Consider the following 25,962-nt stretch of genomic DNA (forward strand, 5'->3'; position numbering starts at 1 on the left):
TCCCCAATCTTAAATAAGTTATGGACTTGGTTTTTCTCCTACTTACCATTCCTCCACTACCCCTCCTCTCCTTTCCCATATAAAATGTGGATGGTCTATATTAAATATTTTTAATTTTAACTTTTTATTCTATATTTGTTTAAATAAATATATTTATAAATTTTTGTTATTAAATCTTATCACCAATATGGACGATCAAGATTTAATATAAATTTTTTAAATTTAATCTTAAAGTTAATTTTTTTTTATAATTTTCATATTAAATTTGTACTGTATAAAGTACATCTAAATAGTTGATTTATAAATATTATAAAAAAATTTTAAAATATGATTATCAATTGAAAAAGTTCAGATTTAATATAGTTAGCCCAAATTTAATATTAAAAATATAAAATTTTTAATATTAATGTACAATATTCATATAGTCAATTTATAAATGCTACTAAAAAATAGCCTATGTATAGTGCATAGTTATTTAGAGGAGGTGACATTTCCTCCTTGAGACTATATAATGGTTTTATAAAATAATTTTTATAGAGTCTTATGATCTATATAGCGATTAAAAGCGTACCCATTATATAGTCTTTACGTTTTTTAAGGTTTGGGTCTCAGAAACTATAAATAATCGTTAAATATATTCTACTACTATATAGCGATGATGATCGATGGTCTACGATTGGTTTTTGTATCTTCCTTGATCATTTCCTTATCTCTTGGAGAAGTAAGAAATAGATGTTAGCCTCTCACTCTAATGCTGAATCAAATAGTGTACACTAGCCAACACGATCGCTGAAGTACTTTGGCTTCATTGGTTATTTAATGAACAAGGAGCATCTCAAAGCTCCTTCACAAACACATGTTGTAACAGTCAAGCTATAATTAAAATTGCTCAAAATGTGTTTCATGATCGAACCAAATATATTGAAATTGATTGTCATTTTACTTGGGAGCATTTTATTTAAGGCACCATTCAATTTATTCCAATTTAAACCAAGTATCAGTTATCTTGAGTTTGAGGGGATGTCATGTATAATATTATCTAAATATTCTATCATCACTAGGTGTGTATATATATATATATCAATCATTATTAAAAAATATTATTTGATATTATTATATATTTCCTCCGTTAAAAAATGTAAGGTATTTTTAACTAAATTTACCCCAATAAAATAATTACCTACTTTCCAACCAACTCTATCTTTATATACTTACCTCTATTAAACACTCTATAATAAATATAAATTTATTATCAATAGGGCATTTTTGAAAAAAAGGCAATAATTACACCTCAAAAGATTAAAAATGCCTTATATTTTTAAACATCCAATCCTTAAAAAAATATTTTATATTTTTGAACAGAAGAAGTAATTATTAATCATTGTTGGGTTATTGATTTATTAATCCATATAATGTAATTTTTATCTTAGTAATACACGAGACATTTTTTCACATTTTTCTTGCTTGTTTCATACTCATACATAGGACTCAAGGAAATGTTATCTTATAACTGGTTTTGTGGATTTGTTTGTGGAAACCTTAGTAGAGGCTTTGTTGTACTCCTCTTGTATGGGCACATTTTGTTTGCTCATTTATTTTGCCATGACTCTAGTAACAATTTTCATTTATTAATTTGAGGCTCAACAGTGGCCTCAAGAATTTATTAGATTTGATGAACTTTGGTTTACGTTGAAAATATTATTCTTTATTTATGATTTTTAATTACACCTGAGCTTTGACATTTATTATCTATGACTATGAGGGCCTGAAGTCTGACCAGTTTTTTATGTATGTGCTCGGATATAGGGCTTGTTGTGAGTTGTGTGCAACTTGGGACTGAGCCCCCTATGCCCATATTTATTTTGTTTTATGTTGTGATCCCACAGTTTTGTTTCAGTTTATTTTGTGAAGATTATCTAAGGACACATGTGTCTGATGTTTCTAAATGAGGTGTTACATGAGACCTAAACTACTCTCCATGTCTCAGGATAAATTATACATAGTAAAATATATTCCTAAAATAAAATATAGAAAACTTTTAAGTAAGCTTATAAAAATGTGATTCTTTGATGCAGGGAGATCAACATGATCAAGTGCCAAGTGCTTCTTAGGTCTTACTTTAACTGTTGTACATGTTTTCTCCGATGAATTGTTTCTCCTCTCTTTCCCCAGCATTTTTCGTCGCAACTATTCCACTAATCGTAAAAATATTTAATTGTTTGCTGGAAAAATGAAAATATTGTTTCTCCATATAAAAATAAGAAGAAAAGTTTGAGCAATTTTTTAAAAATTGTTTTTAAAAAATATTTTCACGGGTTGTAAAAATGACGATGATTGTAGTGGCGTGTAGGTATTGTTTTGTGGAAGCATGAGTTGATGATCTTGGTTAAATATATAGAATACGTTGTGACCAATAATGAATTATGAGTTCTGATATCCTTATGTTTTTGTTTTATTTTCTTTATATTTTTGTGTCATCTTTAACTTCATATTTAAATTAAGATTAAAACAAAACTCAATTCGTGGATTAGAGAGATAAACCGATTTATAAATTGGGTTCGTTGGAGTCTTTTGTAGTTTGCAAAAATTCATCAATTAATAATTTTTAATGGATTAAGCGCCATGACAAATTTGTCCAGCAATAACACATGATTTTTCAAAATCAATATAATGTTACCTTTTTTTCCTTCAACATTTAAAGAATTTCCAAGCAATGGCAGACTGGCGTGTGGACAATGCACATAATCACAGCAGCAGACAAAACTCATACAGTAGGAATCACAATGAGCAGCACACATCCGAGTTTTAGGGGGTCCACATTTATTTATTTATTTATTTATTGGATCCACATTTATTAAAAGAAAGGGGGATTACTGTCCGTCTTGGTCACCCCAGCTGTGCATCTTCGTTAGGGTGAAAATAGGGAATGACATTTTTGAGTTTTGCGCAAATAGAATCAAGAAAGGAGAGTCATGTGCGTTCACGTTGACTCAGTTGAATCATTTAGTGCGTTTGAATTAAAAAATTTATAATTAAAATTAGGATTTAATTGAAGTTAGTAAATTAAGGTTAGAAAAAAAATTAATTGATATAATATAATTTATATTTAGATATCATTTTTTTTAAGTTAGTCAGATAAATTGAAATTCGTTCGGATGGTTTAATTCAAAAACCAGTTGAGATGTTTGATTGCAAAAATAAGCTTGAATTTTTTATTTTAAATATTAAATCTTAAATAAGTATGTTTATATTTTTTTGACTAACTAATAAGCAAAAAATATTAAACTTAAAATCACAACTAATAAGTAAAATATCTTAAATATTCAACCATGAAAACCTAAAATAAATTAATATTTAATTGATATGATTTACAAGTTAATCTTTAATTGTATTATGAACACGCTGCATCTATCTTAATGATCCGGGTAGATTTGATGAGGATGTTTTACCAATATTGGTATCTTCCTCCTAGACTTTTACACTTTCATCTTCAGCTTGTATGAACTGCTCATCAGTAATTGAATTTCTCCTAATAAAATTATGTATTGCCATTGTTGTACAAACAACTTGAACTTGTGTTTTATATTTAAATTTGGACATTTTTCGTATAATTGCAACCTATTCTTCTACACTCCAAAAGTTCTTTCTATAGTGCATCTTAGACTTGAATGATAATACTTGAAGATCACATTATTGTTTGCAAATCTTGCAACTTGCTTAAAGTCTGGAAGGTGATAAAGTTTGCAACAATATAGACCAAGATACCCATTTAGTGTTGGATAACCAGAATTAACCAAATAATATTTACCCATTAAATGAAAGGAAGTGATGTAAATTTGACCAACATTAAATCAATGCAATAATAATTATAGTGACTTCAATAAAATATACCCGGAGGTGAGTGCGGAAAATGCATTAAAGGAGTTGATATGGCATTATCAAATACTCGAACATCATGAGCCGTACCTTCCTATCCCGCAATGACAAAAGTAAAACATATGTTCCAATCACAAACAGCCATAATATTCTGTGTTGCATATCCCTTTCTTCCAATAAATTTGATTTGATCATCAACACTAACCACGCATGGCACATGAGTGCCATCAATTGCTCTTATAGCATCCTTAAAGAATGGCGAATATTGTGGATCATTTTGAATTTTTGAATGACATCTTCGAAACAAAGGATCAAGTGGCTTTGTATTTGCCTTGGAAAGGTTAAGGCAAGCAGCTAATACTTTATGAAAATTTCTACGGACAGTTTTCCCTGAATGCTGAAATCGTTCTTGTTTCATCCTATTACCAACTCCATGTCTAATTGTATTTAAAAACATTCTAACCATTTTTTCAACTCTCATTTTTTTAGACTTTTTTAGACCAAGATCAACTAGTATTACACACAGTTGTCTAAACAAATGTTTTTTCATTCGAAACATTTCATAACAATGATTAGGATGACCTTGCAAAATCTCATTGACCCACATTTGTCCTGTTTACATGCTAGTTCTCCGTGGCTCTTTACACACATAAGGCATCACATATTCACTAACTAATTGACATATTTCTTCTTACTTCATTATATCTTGCTGTAACAAGAGAAGTAGTTGATGAGCCACATTTACATCCCAACCTTCATTCCAACCTAACATATATTCATTCGATTCTTCCATGATTTTTAAACCTAAGGTAAAATAGTATGTAAATATCATTTGTGCATAATATAAAGTACATAGTATATAAATATCATTCAATAACATAAAAGATAAAGCATAAGATAAGCATTGGATAAGAGTTAAATATTCACTACAAACTAAGTCATCATTTGTATAGCAAATTACAAGTCAAAATAAAGCAACTACAAGTCAAATACAAGTCAAAATAAAGCAACTACAAGTCAAACACAAGTCAAGTCATCATAAGCCTAGATAAAAATTCATCTAGATGTATTTTTTGAAATAAAATCTAGTAGATGGTAGAGTTGGTGCTTTAATCAATTAACTAAGTGATCAGGATGATCTTTGAGTTGCCAGTAAGGATCTCGCATAGGCTTGTACAAAACAAGATTGACACATCTTCAATGCAAATCTTTATCACCAAAAACTTCTGGGAGTCCATTTAGGTAAGCCACAACCTTAGAAACTCTTATGTCATTTGCCAAAATCTTGTTTACTGTCTCTGTTCTAGCTCTATTATTCTTAGCCATTTTACTCATCGCATCTACTATTTTTATTGATGCAGGGACCTTTTACTTTTTCCTCCCACCAACGCCTACCACCCTTTTTCTCTTGCCTTGACTTCCGTCACCACTAGTTCCATTGATATTTGTGGTGATATTTAAGCCCAACAACTCATCGGTGACCCTCGTAGGTGCTGTGGTGTTAGATAAATTTAGCTCCTCTTCACTATTACCGGAGCCTTCCTGAAGGTCAATAGTAGGGTGGTACACATCCTCATCATCATCATCCTCTATTTGGGTCTGGGTAGTAGATGGTATAAAAAGTGTTTCCCCAATCGTCAGGACATCCTTGAATATCAAAGTTAATTCTCTTGCAAATCTCAGACCTTTATATTTAAATTTTTCATAAAGAGGATTTTTCTGCAACCATTCAAATAACCAACAATTAAAATTCTCAAATTAAATTCTAATCTTAAAAACACTTAACAACTAATCTATACCAAGATTTTTTGCTCCCACCACTCATCTGAAGTATTAACATTATTCTTGTCACTGTCCCACCTTGAAAACAACTTATGTCATACGTTCCATTCTTTCCTCATGTTATCTAGCTTATTTTTCAATTGCTTTCGCTCATACATTTTTCCTATTTTTGCCTCAAACCCCTCAATTATTGCCTGCCACCATTTTTGTTGGAAGCAGTTCCTTTCCTTTATTTCTTGTACACTTGTTCCAAGCATTCTTTAATGAAATTTTTTGTCAAAGTTGAATTCCACACAGCTTTTCCTTTATTGCTATTCATTGTTGTATAGACTAGTTAGCCATCACAAACATGCAAAATCAATATATATTTCTACATATATGTATCACAATTTACCAAAAGACTCTTATTTTCAGATTTTCAGTTTGGCATTTTTCAAATTCATGGAGCCTTTTTATCAATAAATTCCTTAGAAGAGAGCTATATGCCATATTTTTAAATGTATCAATCAAGTCAATGACATTAAACTGATAACTCACCTAAAATAAACATCAATTAAAGGTTGAGGTGAGATATAACGTGCTAAGGTTGAATTACCACCCTATACCATTCTTCACTGCCTAAGTTATGGGTTTCCCATATTCCTCTCCCCTGCCATGAAAAGAAAAAATTCTCTTACTCTCCTACAGCATGTTTTTTTTATCTCCCAACAAACGGTATAGCAGTGTTCTATCTAGGATACAATAAAGTTGAATATTATATCTACCTATCATTTTCCATCCATTTTCTTTACTTTTAATTATGCAGGCCACATACAGAATTACCTTGCATTCAACTTTAGTGCAAGGAAGCCTAGAAACGGCCACCAACAATCATTTCTGGAAACAAAGAAACATCATTTCTCATTGCACAAATCAATTTAGCCGATCTAATATCATTTCTCATTGTAGGGGATTGAAAAAAAATGATGATCTCGAGTTCCAGAAACAGCCACCGAGGATCATCACCAAGCATTCAAGTCAAGGAAGAAAAAATGAGGCAAAGAAGGAACAATAGAGCACGACATAAAGGAAGGAGACAAACAGAACAACCTTACTTGGCAAGGACAGGTGATGGGGAGTAGATCTGGTGATAGGAAGTGCAAATTTGGTGGACATGGTGGAGATCGAGATGCGTCAGGGAGAAGAACCACTTCAGAGCTTCGACATAGTGGAAGCTAGAACGGACGATGGAGGGTTGGAGATCGGCCGGAGGTGCTTCAACATAGTAGAGATGAGCTGCTGGATGGCATCGCTTGACTAACGGAAGGAAGAAGAAGCAGATCTGCGAGCGAGTATTCTGAAAGCACAAAGATGAGAAGGAAGAAGCTGCTCGTCGAGAGTTTTGAAAGGAAGAAGCAGATTTGTGAAGCAACTTTTGAGGTGTATAGCCAACGTTTTGAAGGAAGAAGCAGATTTGTGAGCTTTAAAGCAGCTTCGGAGGTCACGACACCATGTACAAAGGAAAGGAAAGGCATAGCTGGTAGAAAAAAAGCAAGAGAGAGAAATCAATAAAATTTAAAATGTATTTAATGCTTCCAACGAGCATTAACGCTAATGCTCAAGAGAAACGTCAAATGAGTGAGCTTCAACATTAACGCACATTCACCTGCCAATTAAGGTTAAAAAATCATGTTAATCCAAATAAAATTTTTTTAACATTTTATATCCTAATTGCAGTTAAATCCATTCTAATTGAGGTTTGCCTTTAATCCAAACATGCTCTTAGAAAAGGAATCACAGGAAGCCAGCTGGGACGGCAAAAATTAAAATAAATGTACAATGAGTTAATGACAAAAGCTAAGCTCGCACACTTTAGCACCACTCACAGCCTTCCTACTTAGTTGCCGAGAAAATAAGGCAAAATTTCACAGCAAATCTCGACCAAACTTATGGAGAGTCAACCTATTAAAATTCTAAAACATCAATTAAGTTTTTGAAAAAAATGAAACGAATAGTCCAATTCCTTACATCAATTGTTTATTTTTTTATACAGAACTTGTTTATTTTCCTTACATTAATTGTTCATGCATCTAACTTCACTTATTTATATTTATAATGGTGGTATGTTGTTAATGAGAGTTATAAATTTTTCCTACATCAATATTTTATACATACATTATTTGTTCATTTTTCTGATATAATTTATCTATGCACCTAACTTCACTTATTTATATTCATAGTGGTATTATGTTGTTAATAAAAATTAAAAATTTTCACTACATTAGTTATTTATTTTCCATACTTATAGTTTCACTTATTCATATTTATAGTATTGTTATGTTGTTAATGAAAATTAAAAATTTTTACTACAGTAGTTATTTATTTTCTATACATCTAGCTTCACTTATTTATATTTATAATATTGTTATGTAGTTAATAAGAGTTGTAAATTTTTTTTACTAGTTCTTCATTTTTTATGCATCAGTTGTTTAGTTTCTCTATGTCAATTGTTGTTATTTGAGGAGATCGGTGTTATTTGTGTCATTTTTTTTTAAACTTTAATTTCAATTTAACCTAAGTAGGATTCACAAGGACTGATATTTCAGAATTTTAGCAGGTGGATTGTTAATAAATTTGATCAAGGGAGCTGCAGTAAAATTTTTCAAAAAAAATTATTAAAAATAATTCTTTTTAATCTTTATTAAAGGATAGATGTAAGAACTTATTAAATTTAAAATAAAGTTAATAAAATTTAAAATTTTTTAATTTTGATGAAATATATTGAAAATAGCTTGAAAAGAAGACAAGTGAAACATTTGATTGTCTTTTACCAATTTGCCCAAACACTCCAATGGCTGCTCCAGGTCCTTCCAGTGCTTCACCTTCTATGATGAATTATCATGTTTTTGAGAACCAAAATTAAGTTTAGCATTTTATTTATAAATAAAAAAATATTTTTAAAAAGTTTTGTGACAATCCAAGGCCGTCCTTTCAGGGCACCGACAGTCCTACACGCGCACCAACCTCATTGATCATTTGCACGCTGCGCTTCTTCGACAAGGAATTTTAGCATATCCTTACATCCTCTATCCAATTTGATGGGCTTTTTTTAAATTAGATTTCTTAAATGCATAAATTAGGGAGAAAAAATTGATCCGAAACGATGTGTAGTGTGAACGAGTGATTGTTCCAACTATCCATTTGCTTTGCAAATGCAATGCCAACCAAAGAACCAAGAGATTGTCGTCAATGGCTTATGGCTGTGTACACTATTATTGCAAACGACAAGAATAATAATCCCAAGATCAATGAAAAAGAAATCGGAAGGGGACCCACCCACGTGAAAACTGATAAAAGAAAAAATTAACCAAAGGGTAAACTATGTACCACACCAAAAAGCTGCCTCCACGCGCCAAAAATGACATTCCTTCTTCCCCTTTCATTCGGTCGTCGCTGAATATTTCATTCCCTTTTACCAGTTTGCCCAAAAGCTCCTTCAACGGCTGCTCCAGGTCCTTCCTCTGCTTCATCTTCTCCGATGAAGTATCATGTTTTCTTGAGTTTCAGAGGCACCGACACTCGCACCAACTTCACTGATCACTTGTACGCTGCTTTGTGTCGACAAGGGATTGAAACTTTCAAGGATGATAAAGATCTTCACAAAGGAGAAGTTATTTCCGAGGAACTTCTCCAAGCTATTGAGCAATCCATGTTTGCGATTGTTGTGCTCTCCAAGAATTATGCTTCTTCCCGTTGGTGTTTGGATGAACTGCAGAAGATCCTAGAATCCAAAAAGGACTCCAGTGAAACAATTTTCCCAGTTTTTTATCACGTAACTCCAACTGATGTTCGGCATCAAAAAAGAAAATTTGCTACAGCTTTTGATACCCATGAAGTTAGATTTCCATATGAAGTTCCAAGATGGAGAGAAGCTTTAACGCAGATTGCTAATTTCTCTGGTTGGCATATAAAAAAGGATAAGTAAGTTATCATTAATTCATTACCTTTTTTTTTTTTTTTATATTCTCACAATTTTGCTTCTTAGTATTTTATTTTTTAATTTCTTTGTGTTTAGATCAAATTTTTTCATCATTATCAATGTGACTTTTTTTTTTTTTTCAAACGACGTGTCAAATATATACTTGTTATAGAATGATACATATTCTCTTCATCAACTTTCAAAACGCAGCAGAAAGCTGTCAAGTGTCAACTGTAGTATTTCTAAACAGGGAGTTTTCACTCAGGCTCTCAAAATACAAAATTTACATTTGTAGTTTAATAAAATATTTCTAAACAGGGTTTACACAATGTTTATGAATACGCAGACTCATTGAACATATATAAACCTCTAATATTTATATAATATAAAATTCATAATGGAAATATACATTCATTGAAACAACATACTTAAGTGGTTAATATATATCATATGTTGTGCATTCATGAATATTATGTTAAGGATTCTTTAACATTATGTTGCACATACATGGATATTTTATTGAGATAAGAACAAATGCCTCTTTTCATCTACTACAAAACTGGCCGACTGACTTGCATTATATTTTCAAATTCTATTAAGCTCTAAATAAAAAATTTTGTATTTTGGGAACCCTAAATGAGATTCTCTCTTGTAAATATGAATATCTGTTAGTTTCATTATAATTATAATCATAGAGACTTGATGGTTTAACCCCAAAAAAAAAATTATTGAAATAAATTGAACCGGAACAAAAATGAGGTGGTTGTGCTTTTGACATTTTTCTGTGATTTATAACAATTCTCAGTTGCTATAAAAACAGTTTCAGTGGTCATATAGCATTTTGGGCATTTTTGATTTTCTTATAAGATATCGTTGTATGTGAGAAAGTAATTCTCATATGTTTTCGGGCCTACTTTTGTGGTTCCTCCTCAAAGAATTGGAATTGTTTCTTATGGACGACGCATATTCTGTCATAAGGTTACGTCAGAAATGTCAACTTAATACATACTCCAGTTGTAGATGGAATTTTTTTTTGGGGGGGGGGGGGGTGTATCCTCCAATGCAGTGATGGAGCCAGGCCAGGACTCTAGTTATAAGTGTGAGATAATTTAATATAAAATTAATTTTTTTAAAAAATAATAATGCTAGGATTAAAATTATAATAATATAAATAATTTTATCATCATTTTGCCTTTTAAAAAATTATATTGAACAGATTAATTTGATCTTTTATTATAAATATGCTCTTCATATCTTATCTAAATAATTAAACTATTATATATTTAATACCTATGATGAAGTAGGGGTAATAAGAAATATTTTATGCCGTAAAAAGGTTCTCATCATTCTTGATGATGTGAGCCATAGAAGTCTACTAGATAATTTGGCAAGAATTAAAGAGTGGTTTGGTGAAGGGAGCAAAATCATAATAATTACGAGAGACATACAATTGTTGACATAATAACTAGGGGGAAAAATCATTCAAATAAATTGAACCTGAACAAGAATGACTTGCGTGATTATATGCTTTTGACATTTCTCTTTGATTTATAACAATACTCAATTGCCATAAAAACAGTTCTAGTAGTCATAACTTTTTGGGTATTTGAGTGATTTTCTTGTAACATATTGTTTTACATGAGGAAGTAATTCTCATATGTTTTCGGGCACACTTTTGTTGTTCCCTCTCGAATAACTTGAATTGCATGTTTCTTATGGATATTGCATATTGTCTGTTGTCATATATAGGTCGAGTAAGAAATGTAAACTTAATATATACTCGTATGCCTCAATCAAAAGCTCGTCTCAAGTTGCAGCTGAATTGAAAAAAAAAAATATATATTTTCCCCCCTCCTTTATATCCTTCTCTACGTTTAAGAGATTATGTATACAAATATACCTATTTAATTTGCTCATTTCTCCTTTAATTTGATTGAAATTTATATTTTACGGAGCATAATCACTTAATATTCTTTGGTCAAAGCAGACCTGAGGCGAAAATTGTTGAAGACATTGTGAAATATGTGTGGTACAAATTATGTTTGAAGTTGCCATCAAATTTTGAACATTTAGTTGGAGACATTCAATCAAAGGTGGATAGAATCATCTCCCTTTTAAAGATAGGATTGGATGATAAATGCTTCATTGGGATATGGGGAATGGGCGGTATAGGCAAAACCACTCTTAGTCGAGTTGTTTATGATGCACTTCGAAGCAAGTTTGAGGCTAGCTATTTTTTTGCTAATGTAAGGGAGGATTGTGAAAAGCATGGCTTTGTTTACTTACAAAAGAAGCTTCTTTCAGGCCTTGGACGAATAGAACCAGAAATAAAAAATGCCCATGATGGAGCAAAGGAAATAAGATTTTTTTTATGCCATAAAAAGGTTCTCATTGTTCTCGATGATATCAGCCATGGAAACCAACTGGACAAATTGGCTGAAAGTGAAGAGTGGTTTGGTGAAGGGAGCAAAATCATAATAACTACTAGAGATAAACAATTGTTGACACAATACAAACAGTTTGAAGAGTATGGTGTTGGAGAGTTGAATGAAGATGATTCCCTTAAGGTTTTATGCCGGAAAGCATTTAAAAGGGATGAGCCTGATGAAGGTTATTTGGATTTGTCGAAAGAAGTAGTTAAATATGCTTGTGGACTCCCTTTGGCTCTTGAAGTCTTGGGGCGATTTCTTTGCAAAAGAGATCAAGTTCAATGGAGAGATGCATTAGACAAGTTGAAGCAAACTTTACCTAATGATATCTTTAGTAAACTCTGCATCAGTTATGAAGGATTGGAAGATGAAGAGTACAGAGATATATTTTTAGATATTGCATGTTTCTTCGTCCGAAGAACGAAGGCTGAAGTGAAAGATATATTAAAAGCATGCGGTCTTCATTCAGTAATTGGAATTGATGTTCTGATCGAAAAATCATTGTTAAGTATCGTCCAATTAGATAGTATAGAGAGGTCACATTTTGATTACGATGTACGTCAATATATGGATGATGGGCTTCGAAAGATGAGAAGGGAACTTTTAATCAGCCATTACCGCCAGCTTGAATATTATCCACAAGATCATCTTGCAATGCACGATTTGCTTCAAGAGATGGGAAGGAATATTGTTTTGAAGGAATCAAAAAGTGATCCCTGTAAACGTAGCAGATTGTGGTGTCTAGAGGAGGTTGATTACATGTTGAAAAGAAATAAGGCAAGAATTTAATTTTTAAGTGTGCTACAGTTAATTTATGCATGGCATTATCTTTTTCTTTCACTTGATATTTTTGTTATCTCTCATCATCTTAAATTCATCTGCATACACATTTATTACAGGGAACGAAAAAAGTTCAAAGCATATGTTTGAATATAGGAGATTTTAAAGCGGAGTGGCACCCAGATTGCTTTTCGAAGATGGAAAATCTTAGACTTTTGGACTTGAGTGGTGTTCGTCTTTCACAGAATCTCAATGTTCTTCCCAGTTCATTAAATTTTCTCAGATGGAATTATTATGCTCTGAAATCTCTACCGTCGATCGATCAGCTGTATGAACTCGGGATCCTTGAGTTGCGTTTCAGCACAATAGAAAGATTATGGATTGGAGCACCGGTATGCTTTCCTTCCCCAATCTTGAATAAGTTATGGACTCGGTTTCTCTCCTCCTCACCATCCCTCCACTACCCCTCCTCTCCTCTCCATAGATGATCTGGACAGTCCAAATTCAATGTTTTAATTTTAATTTTATATTTATTTAAATAAATAAATTTATAAAAAAAATTTATTAAATCTTATCACCAATCTAAAAAATCAAGATTTAATACAGATTGTACAACTTTAATACTAGAATTAAGATTTTTTGTAATTTTAATATTAAACTTGTAATTTTTAGAGCATATTTGGATAATCAATTTATAAATATTATAAAAAAATTATTAACTATGATTTTCAATTCTTATCACCAATCTAAACAATCAAGATTTAATATAGATTGTACAACTTTAATACTAGAATTAAGATTTTTTGTAATTTTAATATTAAACTTGTAATTTTTAGAGCATATTTGGATAATCAATTTATAAATATTATAAAAAAATTATTAACTATGATTTTCAATTCTTGTTGAGAGTCCGTATTTAATATAGATAATTTAAATTTAATATTAAAAATGTAAAAATTTTATAATTTTAATATTAAATCTGCATAATATCTGGATGGTCAATTTATTAAAATTATAAAAATTTTTAACATTAAGTTTGGACCATTCATATTAACTTTGAACCATCTAGATTGGTGATCAAGCATTTATCGCAATTTTTATAATTTTTTAATGAATATAAAAAATAAATATTTTAAATTTTGATCGTCTAAATTAAACTCGGACGATGCAGATTCACTGTCCCTTAGCGAAGGAGGGACCAGGGGGTCCCCCGCTCCATAAGTTATACACACATATACGCAAACACATATTATCATTAAACTTTTGAAAACACTAATTGTTCTCATTTTGCTTTTGTGTCTTATATGTTGGCCAGCGTTTAGATAAGTTGAGGATCATCACTTTGGCTGGTTCTGAAGATCTAATAGAAACTCCAGATTTCAGTGCAACCCCAAACCTTGAGAAGTTGTTCCTTGATTATTGCTTTAAGTTATGTCATGTTCATGAATCTATTGGACAACTGAAGAAACTAGTTGAGTTGAGTTTGGCATATTGTATAAATCTTGCTACGCTTCCAAGTTGCCTGGAAATGAATAATCTGGAGGTGCTTGGTCTTGAAATATGTCGAAGCCTTGAGAAGCTCCCGGAGTTTGGGAAAAATATGACAAGTCTATACTTGTTAGATGTGTCTTATACATCAATCACAGAAATTCCTTCGTCCATTATTCATTTAATAAATCTCAAATATTTGAATTTGGAGAATTGCAGAAAGCTTGAGAAAGTTCCCGAGCTTCCTCCAAATTTAATTATAGAAGCGACTCATTGTGATTTGTTGGAACCCAAAGATGCAGTTGTAAAATACCTCTCCGGATCACCTGTATCTAAGGTTTTTCATCTTCTCTATGTCTTATGTAATTAACATGGTTTCTTAGCTTACACTTTTGTTTCATTTTGATTGCAATGAATCGACACTAATTAACAGTATTTGGTAGCTAGTATTTAATATTTAATATTTGATACTTGATAGTGTTTTATTTTATACGTGACAACATGTTAGTGTTCTGCAGGATCCCATTCACCTTTTTTATGATTACTGCAACTCAATGGGATTCCCTTGGAGAGCAGGAATGTTTGAATGGTTTGAAGGAGAGGAACATTGTTGTAGTAGAGAGAGTAGTTCAAGTGAAGAAGTGGTAACCATAACGGCAGACATACCTTGTGACATGGCTGATTCTAATAATGGACAATGCTGGGGAATTGCTGTAGCCCTTGCTTTCCAATCCTATGTCGATGAAGGGGATTATAGTTTTTCAGTGAATTGGAAGTTTGCAGATTATTGTCATACCAATAAAAGAACTGCCACTAATGATATTAACAGTGCAGAAGATGATCATTTTGTCGATCGAGTATATGTGGGATATTATCCATTTAAGAAGGAGGACTGTAGAGCAAATCCAAGTGGTGTGGGCATCCAACTTCATTTGAAACTTTCTTTCCCAGCCAATCCTGCTGCTAAGTGGGGACTTTTCCCGAACTGGGAAATCGTGGATTGCTGATGGCGTCTGACATGTCAGAAACATTTTGATGAAGGGAGATGAACACATCATGCCGCGTTTTATTGCCAGGTAATGAAAGGAATTCCAAAGTGCTTCCCACTTTAATTGCTATACTTGTTTTCTTCTATCAATTGTCGATCTTTCCTCTCTTCCCCCAGCATTTGTCCTCGCGTCTACTCCACTACTCACGTAAATATTTGATTTAAAATACAAAAAAAAAAACAGAGAAGTTAATAATTTTTTTATTTTACATTGACATTTTTTTCCATCATTTTACATTGATATTAAATTTATATATATAAAGGGATGCGCCGAATATAAATTCAAATAACATGGATGATAAAATTCTGGAAATTAAGCATAAGAATAAATTAGATAAAGGTGCATTTTTGTCCTTAAAGTATTTTTTAAAGAGCATTCAACACCTTAACGTTTTTGTTGAAATAATTTTGTCTTTTTTATCAAATTTTCAATGTTAACTTCAAGCATTGACCGTTAACGTCAAGTAAAATTGCTCCAATAAAAATATTAAAAAATTAGGTGCTTCTTGAAAAATACTTTTAGAATAAAAATGCTTCTTTATCCTAATAAATTATATGATGGTTTGGAATGTTGAAAAGTAAAATTGAGGTGAGAAGGGAGTGGATGGAATGATGAGTGAAGGGCATGGAGTAGAATGGAAGGAAATCTGGAAGTGGGGGATGCCAAGCAAAGAATTATTCCATTTTCTTTTGGTACAGTAGAAAGGAACCTGAATCCATGCTGGCATCAACTCGACATTTAATACCTGGCCACTCGCCACTTGGTGACCGGGAATAAAAAAACTCAAGTGATTGTTTTCAAGGGTTTTGGTCCCGACGCCTCGTGCGTTATTTCATAACATAGGCACATGCATTATACTATTTTATATGTCATCCTCTCTCCTAGGTCTTGCATATAAACAAATGTATCCATTTCACGATTGCGAGAATATTAGTTATTTTTATGACTCTGATAGTGTTTTTTTAAAATATCCTTATTGTTTCTACGGAAAAAATCCTTACTGTTAATGTTTAATTAAAATGCATGCACATCTTCATCTAAGAGTGCATAGTAATTGAAAATGTTCATCAAATGCATCTCATTTTGAGGGCTTTTTTGTGCATTTAAAACAAAAATTTTAATTTTGACAGTTTTCAACTTTGGATAATGGAGAGAGACTCTAGAATTTGTTGGCTGTCATCTTCATACCATTAAAGGTCATATGGATTCCACGTTCAAAGTTCTGGTCAGATTATCTCTTTTTCCTTGGAATTTGGATCGTGCCAATTAGGAATGGAGGCCTAACATGCCCATGCTCAACTCTTTTTCTTTTTTACCCTTCTTAATCAATAATTATTACCTATCATTTAAAATATAAAATATTTTTAATTAAATCTTACTTTTTAACAAAATAATTATAATTAATAATAAATTATTTCTGAGATATTCTTTTAGTTTAGTGTTATTTTCCTGTCATCTTTGACTGCATATTTGAGTAATTAAGATCATAATAAAAGTTAGTCCGTGAATTATGGAGAGATAAAACAATTATTTTGGTCCTTTCAAATTTGTTATAATTTTTTTTGAGCAAAAATTTGTTATAATTTGCAAAAAGAGAATATAATAGATCTTCGGAAATTGAGAATTTATAAATTTCAAAAAGTTTGATTTTGGAAAACAAGAGATTATTTTATGCTTTATAAAAATTATAAAATGAAAAAATATAAAAAAAGTAAAACTTCATAAAAATTCATGGGTATCAACTTTAGAGAATACATTTCCTTGTAAAAATTTATAAATTAGTAATTTTTAATTAATTAAAGACCATTTTCTCTTTGGTAGAGCTATGGGCACTCTAATTTTTTTTTGGGAACAGTATGGCTAATAATTTCCCAAACCAATGTTTTTTTTTTTAAATTTTAACAGTCAACATTGTTTGTAAAAAGTTGCATAGCTCGCACTAGATACTTGAAATCTTAAAATGGTTAAAATCTCTTTTTTTTTTTAAGAAATATTATATGTTATATTGCTCTACGATTTTTTAAGGTGCTCATCACAATTCTTTCGAGAATGCTCAGAGGGCAAACATGCCCTTTAATCATATTTTCATTACCTATACATCTAATATAATTAGGTTTATAATATTCAATACACACATATGGAATGCAAAATTGTTTAAGATGAATGTTTCTTTTAAAAAAAACAATTAGAGGGGCAAATATTATAAGTGGCTTCAAATCCTTAGCTTACTTATCATTATCATTAGCAATATGAATGTTTCTATTCCTTCTTGTAATTTTTTTTTTATCTCCTTTTTCGTGTTTGCAATAATTACATGTTTTTCCTTTGTTGAAAAGTTTCAGTTGTTCATTACGGACTAGTTTGGGACATGCTTGTTCCATGAATGGAAGCTACGAATTCTGTTGCAGAACCAAACACGCGTTTCATTAGCATGTGTATATATATATATATATATATATTTGTACTCCAGGCGCAAAGTTAACATGTAAGGCCATGTCGTCTCTTCCTCAAATCTTCAAGAAGATGATCATCCATCACTTTCTGATCGATGTGCCATATCCAGCTCTTTACAATTTTAAGTTTCTTCATTTAATTTGGTGTGCATGTTTCTGTTGGCAAGGAGCAAAATAATTGAAGACATTGTTGAAGTTGTATGAAGTATGAAACAAATTGCATGTTAATTAATTACCATCTAACTTGATTCGACACTGTAAAAAAACTTAATTTGTTTTATTTGTTTTATGATTTAGTATTGTTAGCTCAGAAATGGGAGAAGAGAACGAATAGGAAAGAATAATGAAAAAATGTTATATCTTAATTCAAAATTTCAAAATTCAAATTTTATGATCATTATTTTTTATTATATATTAGTTATTAAGTTTAATTTTCATGTAATGCATATATGATTACTTTTGCTAGTTATTGTGACAAATGTATCATATTTAGTACATAGTTTGTTCAATTAAGAATATAGATTAATTCTTTATTTTTCCATTCATTTACATTTTAACATATATATATATATATATATATACTCCCTCTATTAAAAAATATAAGGTATTTTTTTGAAGAATTATATGTTCAAAAAAATAAGGCATTTTTAGTCTTTCGAGGTATAATTATTGATTTTTAAAAACTGTTGATTTTTAAAAACTGCTCTTATTGATAATGACTTTATATTTATTATAAGGTGTTTAATAGGGATGAATATGAAAAGACATGTTTAGTTTAAAAGTAGATGACTACTTTATTAGGGATGACATTTGGTTAAAAATGTCTTATATTTTAAATGAAGGGAGTAGATATATATATATATATATAAAGATGTTTTGTGTGGACATGAAATCTATTCTTTTCTAAAACATTTTATTTTTATTATATGTCGATTGTTTGTTCCATTATTTAGGATGCTTAGTATTTGAAATCAATTCATAATACTTTCAATAAGCAAGCTGGATTCTCTTCAACCTTATTCATAAATTTCATGCAAGAACTACATTAATAAAATTAATATCAGTTTATATTTATAGAAGTGAAAATTTCTTTTTTAAAATAATAGTGAATTTGCGAATTTTTCTTCAAAAAATTTGTTGTGAAATTTCTATATAGAATATACATGCTTCAAAAATTGTGACATTCATGTAATGACAACACCAAATTACATGCACCGTGTATAATGGTGAGCACATGGGCACTGAGCAGCGCATGTACTCCCATGGTCTAGGCCTCCGGGGGATCCGTGGAAAGGAAGATACGGAAATTATATTATTAATCATTAAATAGATGCCAACAAAAAAAAAAAAAAAAGGAATTAATTGCTCTGCATCTTCATTTACCATGCATGTTAAAAATAGAAAATAATTTAATTTATTTTATTTTATAAATTCTTAACCTTGTACATATTGTAAATACGAAATAATATCTTATTTTACTCCATATTAACGAATGCAATTTTACTTCATAATCTTTCACCTCATGCCAAAAAACAAAACTCAAATAATATATTTGATTCTAAACTTCATTATCCGATGCATGGTGTGTGTTTATAATACAAGTCATTCAACTTGGTTGTTACAAGACATTAGTTATTGATCATGTAGTAATTTCTTTAATTATTTTACTCATCATATAGCAATTTAATATATATTCATTACTTTCATGAAATTAGTTTAAATATAAATCTAATTGGAATATATTCATATATTCTCAATCCAAAATGATGGACTCTTTCTAAATTAGATATTTTAAATGTATAAATTTTGGGGAAAAATTGATCCAACACAATGGCATGATGGGGTTCCAAATATCCAGTTCCTTTGCAAATGCAATACTCAAGCAAATGATGATCAAGAATAATACATGGGCCATGATAAAGCCTTTTTTCCCCCTAGATTGAAAAATTTGATCACAGTCTCAAAATAGAGGATACAAGAAAATTAAGTCAACAGCTTCTTATAATCCACCACTTTTTAATAATAAGACAGTGGATGATCAAAAGTATGAAATCATCAATCCAGTTCGAAGCAACTGTAATGTGAAAGATTAAATCTGATTAATCTTGGGTTAGTTTTATTATGTTGTAATGGTTTGGGTTTAGGCCTATATAAGGATAGGCTGTCTTTTATGTATTATCAATAATAGTCCATGTATTATTCAGGAATCCTCTCGGTTTGACATGGTATCAAGAGCAAGCCATCTTTGGGCCCATGATTGTTCAGAGGTATGTCATCTACTTCGGTCGAGAAACCAAGATTCATCACCACAGGATCAATATTGGGCCCAAAATAAAGAATTTGGGACCATCACAAACAAGATCCAGCGAGTACTTTGATTTGCAAACGCAGCGCTCTGCGCATGCACAAGAAGAAACACACTGTGTTGCGTGTCTTTTCCCTTCTTGTGATCTTTCTCCTGCAAAACCCATCTCAGCCTCAAAGTCATTGTCATCTCAAATCTGATCCATAACCAAAAATTTCTTTAAGTCATCGTCATCTCAGATCTGATCCAAAACCAGAAAACAACTCATAGCTTCCGTTTCTACTCAACCCTTCCAGATATGATCTTGTTCTTGCTTGGCTATTATTTATCCATCATTCGTGTACTCCTCTTCATCAAGATCCAGACGATATGAACAGAGATAATGCCTTCTCCAATGAGACCTCCAGAGGTACCGGTGACACCTCTTCCAAGATCACTGCGGGGACTCTTGATTTCAGTCATCCTCTGTACTTGCATCCGTCTGACAGTTAGGCAACTACTATTGTTTCTGCTGTTCTTACTGGGATTGATAACTACCCTACTTGGAGCCGTGCAATGAAGATTGCTCTTACTAGTAAGAACAAGCTTGGTTTTGTGGATGGCACATTTGTTCGTACCGCACGAGCTCCAGATTTGATAAATGCTTGGGATCGATGCAACGCTGTGGTTCTCTCATGGCTGATCAATTCCGTCGATAAAGAAATTTCTTGTGGTATTACCTTCTGTGAAAATGCTCACCTCATCTGGATGGACCTCAAAGAACGATTCGATAAATCTGATGGGTCAAAGATTTTTAATCTTCACCATACTATTAATTCTTTCACCCAAGGTTCACTTCCTGTTTCCACTTATTCTAAATTGAAAGAATTGTGGCATGAATTTGGGGGTCTCGTTGTTATCCCTACTTGTAATTGTCAAGCATCCAAAGAATAAGTCAAAGTCATGCACGAATAACATCTCTTTCAGTTTCTTATGGGATTAAATGAGACATTTCATTAGGCTCGCAATCAAATATTGCTTATGTCGCCATTACCTAGTGTCAATCAGGCCTACTCTTTCATTTCCCAAGATGAGGCACAACGATTGATTAGTTCTACTCCTTCCAATAGCTCACATGACAATGCTGTGATGACCACCCAAGGGGGGAGAAATGGTCGTGGTAGAGGAAGGGGATGGAATGCCAACCCAGACGAATGCTCTTACTGCCATAGAAGAGGCCATAAGCGGGGCCAATGTTTTCAGCTAGTAGGCTTCTCTCTTAACTTTGAACCTTGTGTAAAGGAGCAGGAATCTCAGATTAATCAGACATATGCTCATACACCAGATCAATCCTCCTTTGGGAACACTATCGCCGTGACTCCAAACCTGACTCCTCAACAATATGAACAGCTCCTGCAAATGCTAAAGAAAGACTCTAACTCCAACGATAGTGCCGTTGGTGCCATTGGGACCCCCTCAGGTTTGATTGGATATGTTAATTCGTCTCCTATCTGGCTACTTGATTCTGGGGCCACTAGTCATGTCGTCAGTAGCATCAGTCTTCTTGATACCTGTAGACGTTATTTAGGACCTTTAAAAAGAATTAAAGTGCCTAATGGGGATAGACTTACAGTGACACACACAGGAGATGTTAAAATAGGTGATGAAATTATGTTAAAAAACGTTTTATATGCTCCTGTCCTACAACATAATCTGATTTCTGTTTCACAGTTAACTGTGGCTGAGAATTGTATTGTTTTGTTTTCTCCTAATGGGTGTATTCTGTAGGACATCTTGACTGGAACGATCAAGGGGACTGGTAGACTGTATCATCGAAAATAGGAGGAAGAAAGAGGGATAACAAGAGAGTGACGGAGAAGAGCTTGTGGTCTACTAGGGTACGATCTTAGGCTACTTTAGAGGCATTTGGAGCTTGAATTACTGTTGAATAAGTTGCACATCCTCTCTTCTCCCTTATTATGCAAAAAATCTGGACATTTGGGGCAATGAGGGCTTTGATTTCGGTTCCCTTGGGTTTAGTTGAACCCATTGGTTTATTTAAGATCTTGGAGAGTTAAATCAAACCTCTAACCCTAAGTTTATGAGTTTTGTGGTGATTAAAAAATTTTGGTAAGAGTTTGGACGAACCCTAAGTATAATTTGAGGATTTTGAGATAATGTGAGATATTGGTCAGTGATTTTGGTGTGTTGGGATGTTTAATAAGATAATTAGTGTTTGAGAATGGTTGATATTATAAGAAAAGGAAATTGGGTGTTATAGGCACTTAGAACTTAGTGAATTTGGAGTTAACCGAAGTGATAATTTATGATTGTCACTTGATTGTGTAGATTGATCGTTGCTTGAGCCTTATCAAGCATATAAAATGTGTGAAGCTAACGTTAAGCCACGATAACCCTTTTTGTGTGACAAAAGGTTGAGGTAATCATATAGTTTATTGTGTTTATTAACTATTATAACTGTGTAAAAGTAAATACAAATGATAGAGTTGTGGCTTTGAAGAGTTTTGTGCATAATTTGATATTGTAAATGATTTTAGCATGAAAATCGATTTGTAAAAAATTATTGATTTCAATTGATACATATATACTAGTATATAAGTTTATGATGTAGAAATGTGAAGAAAAATAGTGGAAACTGAAAAAGAACATGATTATAGGGGGAGGGAGTTCACCTGAGATATGTGTGTGTGGAGATATGTGAGTGAAAAATTCATATAGTCGGGCTGGCACCATGGGACATTTAGTGCAGCATTAGATGGGATTATTACCATGGGACATTCGGATAGTCTGGCAACACCCTAATACTTGTTAGGGTGCAGTTAAGAGTCAACGATGCCTCTATCACAAGTGTGTGAAGAGGGAAAAACCATAGTCCATAGGTGGGTTAAATTATTTTTGGTCAAGTATTTTTACCGTTGAAAGTATGCTCGGGTAAACAAGTAATTGATCCAGGAGAACTTATGGTTTCATGTCGGGGAGTATTGGAGGTTCAGTAATTAGATGATCATACTAGTGTGAAATAGTGTGAAATTGTTGCGAAAAGATGCATTTATCTTATAAATACGGTATACTTGATATTACTATAATTTTGATAGTTTATCATGGTTATTTGTGGTAATAAGCATTTGATGAACTATATTGGTTATTGAGATGTTTATCTCACCCCATGGTTATATTTTACATGTGAGGGTTCCAATAGAGGTAAGAGGAAAGAAGAAGCGTTTGGAGAGTGAAGAGCATATTTGTATAGCTCTTGTCTTTCTTCTTTTTAGGCATTGTAACGAATATTGTCAATATATATATATAATGCCAACCTAGGAACATAACATTGTTGTAATTTTCCTTTAGTATGAATTTGTGATAAGGGTGTGTGTATCTTGGTCCAAGGTTGATGTTGGGGATTAAGTATGTGCTTGGTCAAGTTACACTTACATGTGATATATTTCAAGTGATTTATGTGCCAAAATGACCAATTGATTTGTGTGTTGGATTTTATCTGCCCCATTGTGTTATTGTCAAATGGGGTTTGGGTGGTTATTTTGAGCGTAATTGCTCAATTGTGTGATATGAATAAATTGTTATGTTGTGTGTAGTCTATTTGAGGTGGTTAAAGTGTCTCTGGGGTTAATGGCATTTGGTATTGTGAGTTGGACACCTTTATATATGTTTTGAGATGAAAACGAACTATTTTAGGTTCAGGTGTCCATCTTTTAAACGGATGGTTATTTGGGTGTGAGACCGGTGTCATTAGTTAGAGGGCTTAAAGAGTTTCATGTGACACTTGAACTGTTCAAATTGAACATCGGATGGCGAAACAGCGCGTTCTGGAAGTTTAAAGGGCTGTCATGACAACAATCTGCTGTCATGACAGTAGGTGTGCGCCACGGCACGTGGTTGTTGCCCCGCAGCGCCTTGGGCCTTCGAGGGACTCGTCCTTCTGTGCCAACCACCACGGCAGACGGACTAGAATTTGCAGAAGAATGGCATTTTTGCCTAATTTTGAAGTGGTTTGTTTCCCATACTTTCGTATTTGTTCTAAATTGATTTTTAACCATGGTTTGAGCTCAAACAATATTCTAAAAGGGTTTTCTTAAAATTTCAATATTTTAAACAAATTATTTGTAAACCCTTGAATTGTGATAACTTCTTTATAGGATTTTATTTAATTCTAATTATCATGACGGTATGTGAGTGTTGTTCTGATAATATCAGGGCGGACATTGTAGTTTGGGTGTTTGGCTTTTGCTACTAAACTGCATGATTTAGACAAATTAAAACCTAGAGCAGACCCTTGTATTTTTATGGGATACCCTACAACACAGAAAGGATATCTTTTGTACAATTTGAATACTAAATCCATGATGGTCAATAGACATGTATCCTTTATGGAAAACGAGTTTCCTTTTGGAGATAGTGAATGCATAAATTTAGGGGGAGATCAAGTCCAACGAATCGACCCATTTATAAATGATAATGATTTGCAACCCTCATCTGTTATACAAGAAATAGATATTGCAGATCATGAACTTCCTTCTATGGATTTGCAAGAACAACGCACTTCTACAAGGGTAGTACCTGAACACAAGAAACACAGGAGACCAAGAAAGCCTCCTAGGTGGCTGAAGGACTATGAATGCACACAAATTCCACAGAATGAACAGCATGAAAACAATGAGGATGTCTCTGAAACAGAACCTGAACAGCATGAATACAATAACGATGCGTCTAAAACAGCACCTGAACAGAATGAAAACTCAGAAACAGATGACATTGAGTCTGTTCAGGTAACAAATAAGGGAGTTGTGAAGTATCCCATTCAAGAATACTTGAATTATTCAAATATTTCTCCTTATTATAAATATTTTTTGACTTGTACTGATTCTGTTTTTGAGCCTGTAACTTTTGAAGGAGCTGTACAATTTGCATGTTGTAAAATCTTAAAATATTATATTTTATGACTAATTCATTAAAACGAGTACTTCTATTTAAAAAAAAACAAGAAATTGCGTTAAAAATTTTAATAATTTGTAGACTTGATTGATAATTTGAATATCGATTGTGGAAGTTGACAAGTCACCTGCCAACTTGCTTTGATACATCATTGCAGCTTCCCAATTTGGACCATCCTCCTGCTTTGACTGAATGCTGAATTCTTTAAAAAGTTTGAGAAGACAAAAATATTAGTATTTTAATTTTAAAACATTTAAATTAACAATATTTAATTTCAAAAGTATTTTCAAAATTTTAAAAATATTTTTTTAAATTATAACTTTTACAATTTAATATAATACAAACAATTCGAAATTTTTAATTAAGCCTGAGGACCAAACTTTGTCATTTATGTGTTAAAGATTATGTGCGTATGTCGTTGAATGGCACAAAAAATGAAGTTTGTCTTACTAGAGGTTTATTTATTTTTTTTAGAAAAATTAATCTTTTTTTTTAAATTTTAACTTAATTGTAATTCATTCTTTAAATTTTAATTTGTTTTAATTCAATCTTTGAAGTTTTAACTTGATTATAAATCAGTTCCTAAATTTTATCTTTTACAATTTAGTTTCTAAAGTTTTAACATCCTAAATATTGATCCATACATTTAAAAAATAAAATTATAAATATTAAAAATATTTTAAAATTTATTACTAACATTAAATTAATAAACTCTTTTAAAATTTATAAATATTGTAAAGATTAAAAATTTAAAATATTTTTAATCTTTATAATTTTATTTTTTAAAATGTAGGGATCAACATTTAAGATATTAAAACTTTAGCGACTAAATTACAAGAGTTAAAGTTTAAGGATTGATTTATAACTAAGTCAAAATTTTAGGGATTGAGTT

The 25,962-nt window shown here is 31.9% G+C and overlaps 3 protein-coding genes across 10 annotated transcripts; 2 read left to right on the forward strand and 1 right to left on the reverse strand.

Moving 5' to 3' along the window:
* Positions 1 to 4,780: 4,780 nt before the first annotated feature.
* Positions 4,781 to 7,164, reverse strand: LOC129304108 (uncharacterized). 2 transcript variants are annotated; one of them, XR_008591595.1, is made up of 2 exons: positions 6,748 to 7,164; positions 4,781 to 6,307 (listed from the first exon to the last, which is right to left on the reverse strand). XR_008591595.1 is itself a non-coding variant. In XM_054943753.1 (2 exons), the coding sequence occupies exons 1-2, from the start codon at positions 6,811 to 6,813 to the stop codon at positions 5,245 to 5,247; spliced, it is 417 nt and encodes a 138-aa protein (XP_054799728.1). In that variant the 5' UTR covers positions 6,814 to 7,164; the 3' UTR covers positions 4,781 to 5,244. The 2 variants fall into 2 exon arrangements, 1 of the variants encoding a protein (XP_054799728.1); XM_054943753.1 differs by having other exon boundaries at positions 4,781 to 5,595.
* A 1,915-nt stretch (positions 7,165 to 9,079) lies between these two features.
* LOC129303882 (disease resistance protein Roq1-like) lies at positions 9,080 to 18,111 on the forward strand. 7 transcript variants are annotated; one of them, XM_054943443.1, is made up of 7 exons: positions 9,080 to 9,618; positions 11,604 to 12,822; positions 12,945 to 13,217; positions 14,141 to 14,650; positions 14,832 to 15,389; positions 16,493 to 16,587; positions 17,699 to 18,111. In XM_054943443.1, the coding sequence occupies exons 1-5, from the start codon at positions 9,176 to 9,178 to the stop codon at positions 15,318 to 15,320; spliced, it is 2,934 nt and encodes a 977-aa protein (XP_054799418.1). In that variant the 5' UTR covers positions 9,080 to 9,175; the 3' UTR covers positions 15,321 to 15,389; positions 16,493 to 16,587; positions 17,699 to 18,111. The 7 variants fall into 7 exon arrangements, with proteins under 7 accessions (XP_054799418.1, XP_054799417.1, XP_054799419.1 ...); XM_054943442.1 differs by having other exon boundaries at positions 17,705 to 18,111; XM_054943444.1 differs by having other exon boundaries at positions 16,493 to 16,558; positions 17,705 to 18,111.
* A 2,150-nt stretch (positions 18,112 to 20,261) lies between these two features.
* LOC129303876 (uncharacterized) lies at positions 20,262 to 25,019 on the forward strand. Its single transcript, XM_054943431.1, has 2 exons — positions 20,262 to 21,579; positions 21,888 to 25,019. Exons 1-2 carry the CDS (start codon positions 21,141 to 21,143, stop codon positions 21,920 to 21,922), a joined length of 474 nt encoding a protein of 157 aa, XP_054799406.1. The 5' UTR covers positions 20,262 to 21,140; the 3' UTR covers positions 21,923 to 25,019.
* Positions 25,020 to 25,962: the final 943 nt, after the last annotated feature.

This window comes from Prosopis cineraria, unplaced genomic scaffold (assembly GCF_029017545.1).
Source record: "Prosopis cineraria cultivar Desert tree isolate PC_DT_omini unplaced genomic scaffold, ASM2901754v1 PC2, whole genome shotgun sequence".
Taxonomy (NCBI): Eukaryota; Viridiplantae; Streptophyta; class Magnoliopsida; order Fabales; family Fabaceae; genus Prosopis; species Prosopis cineraria.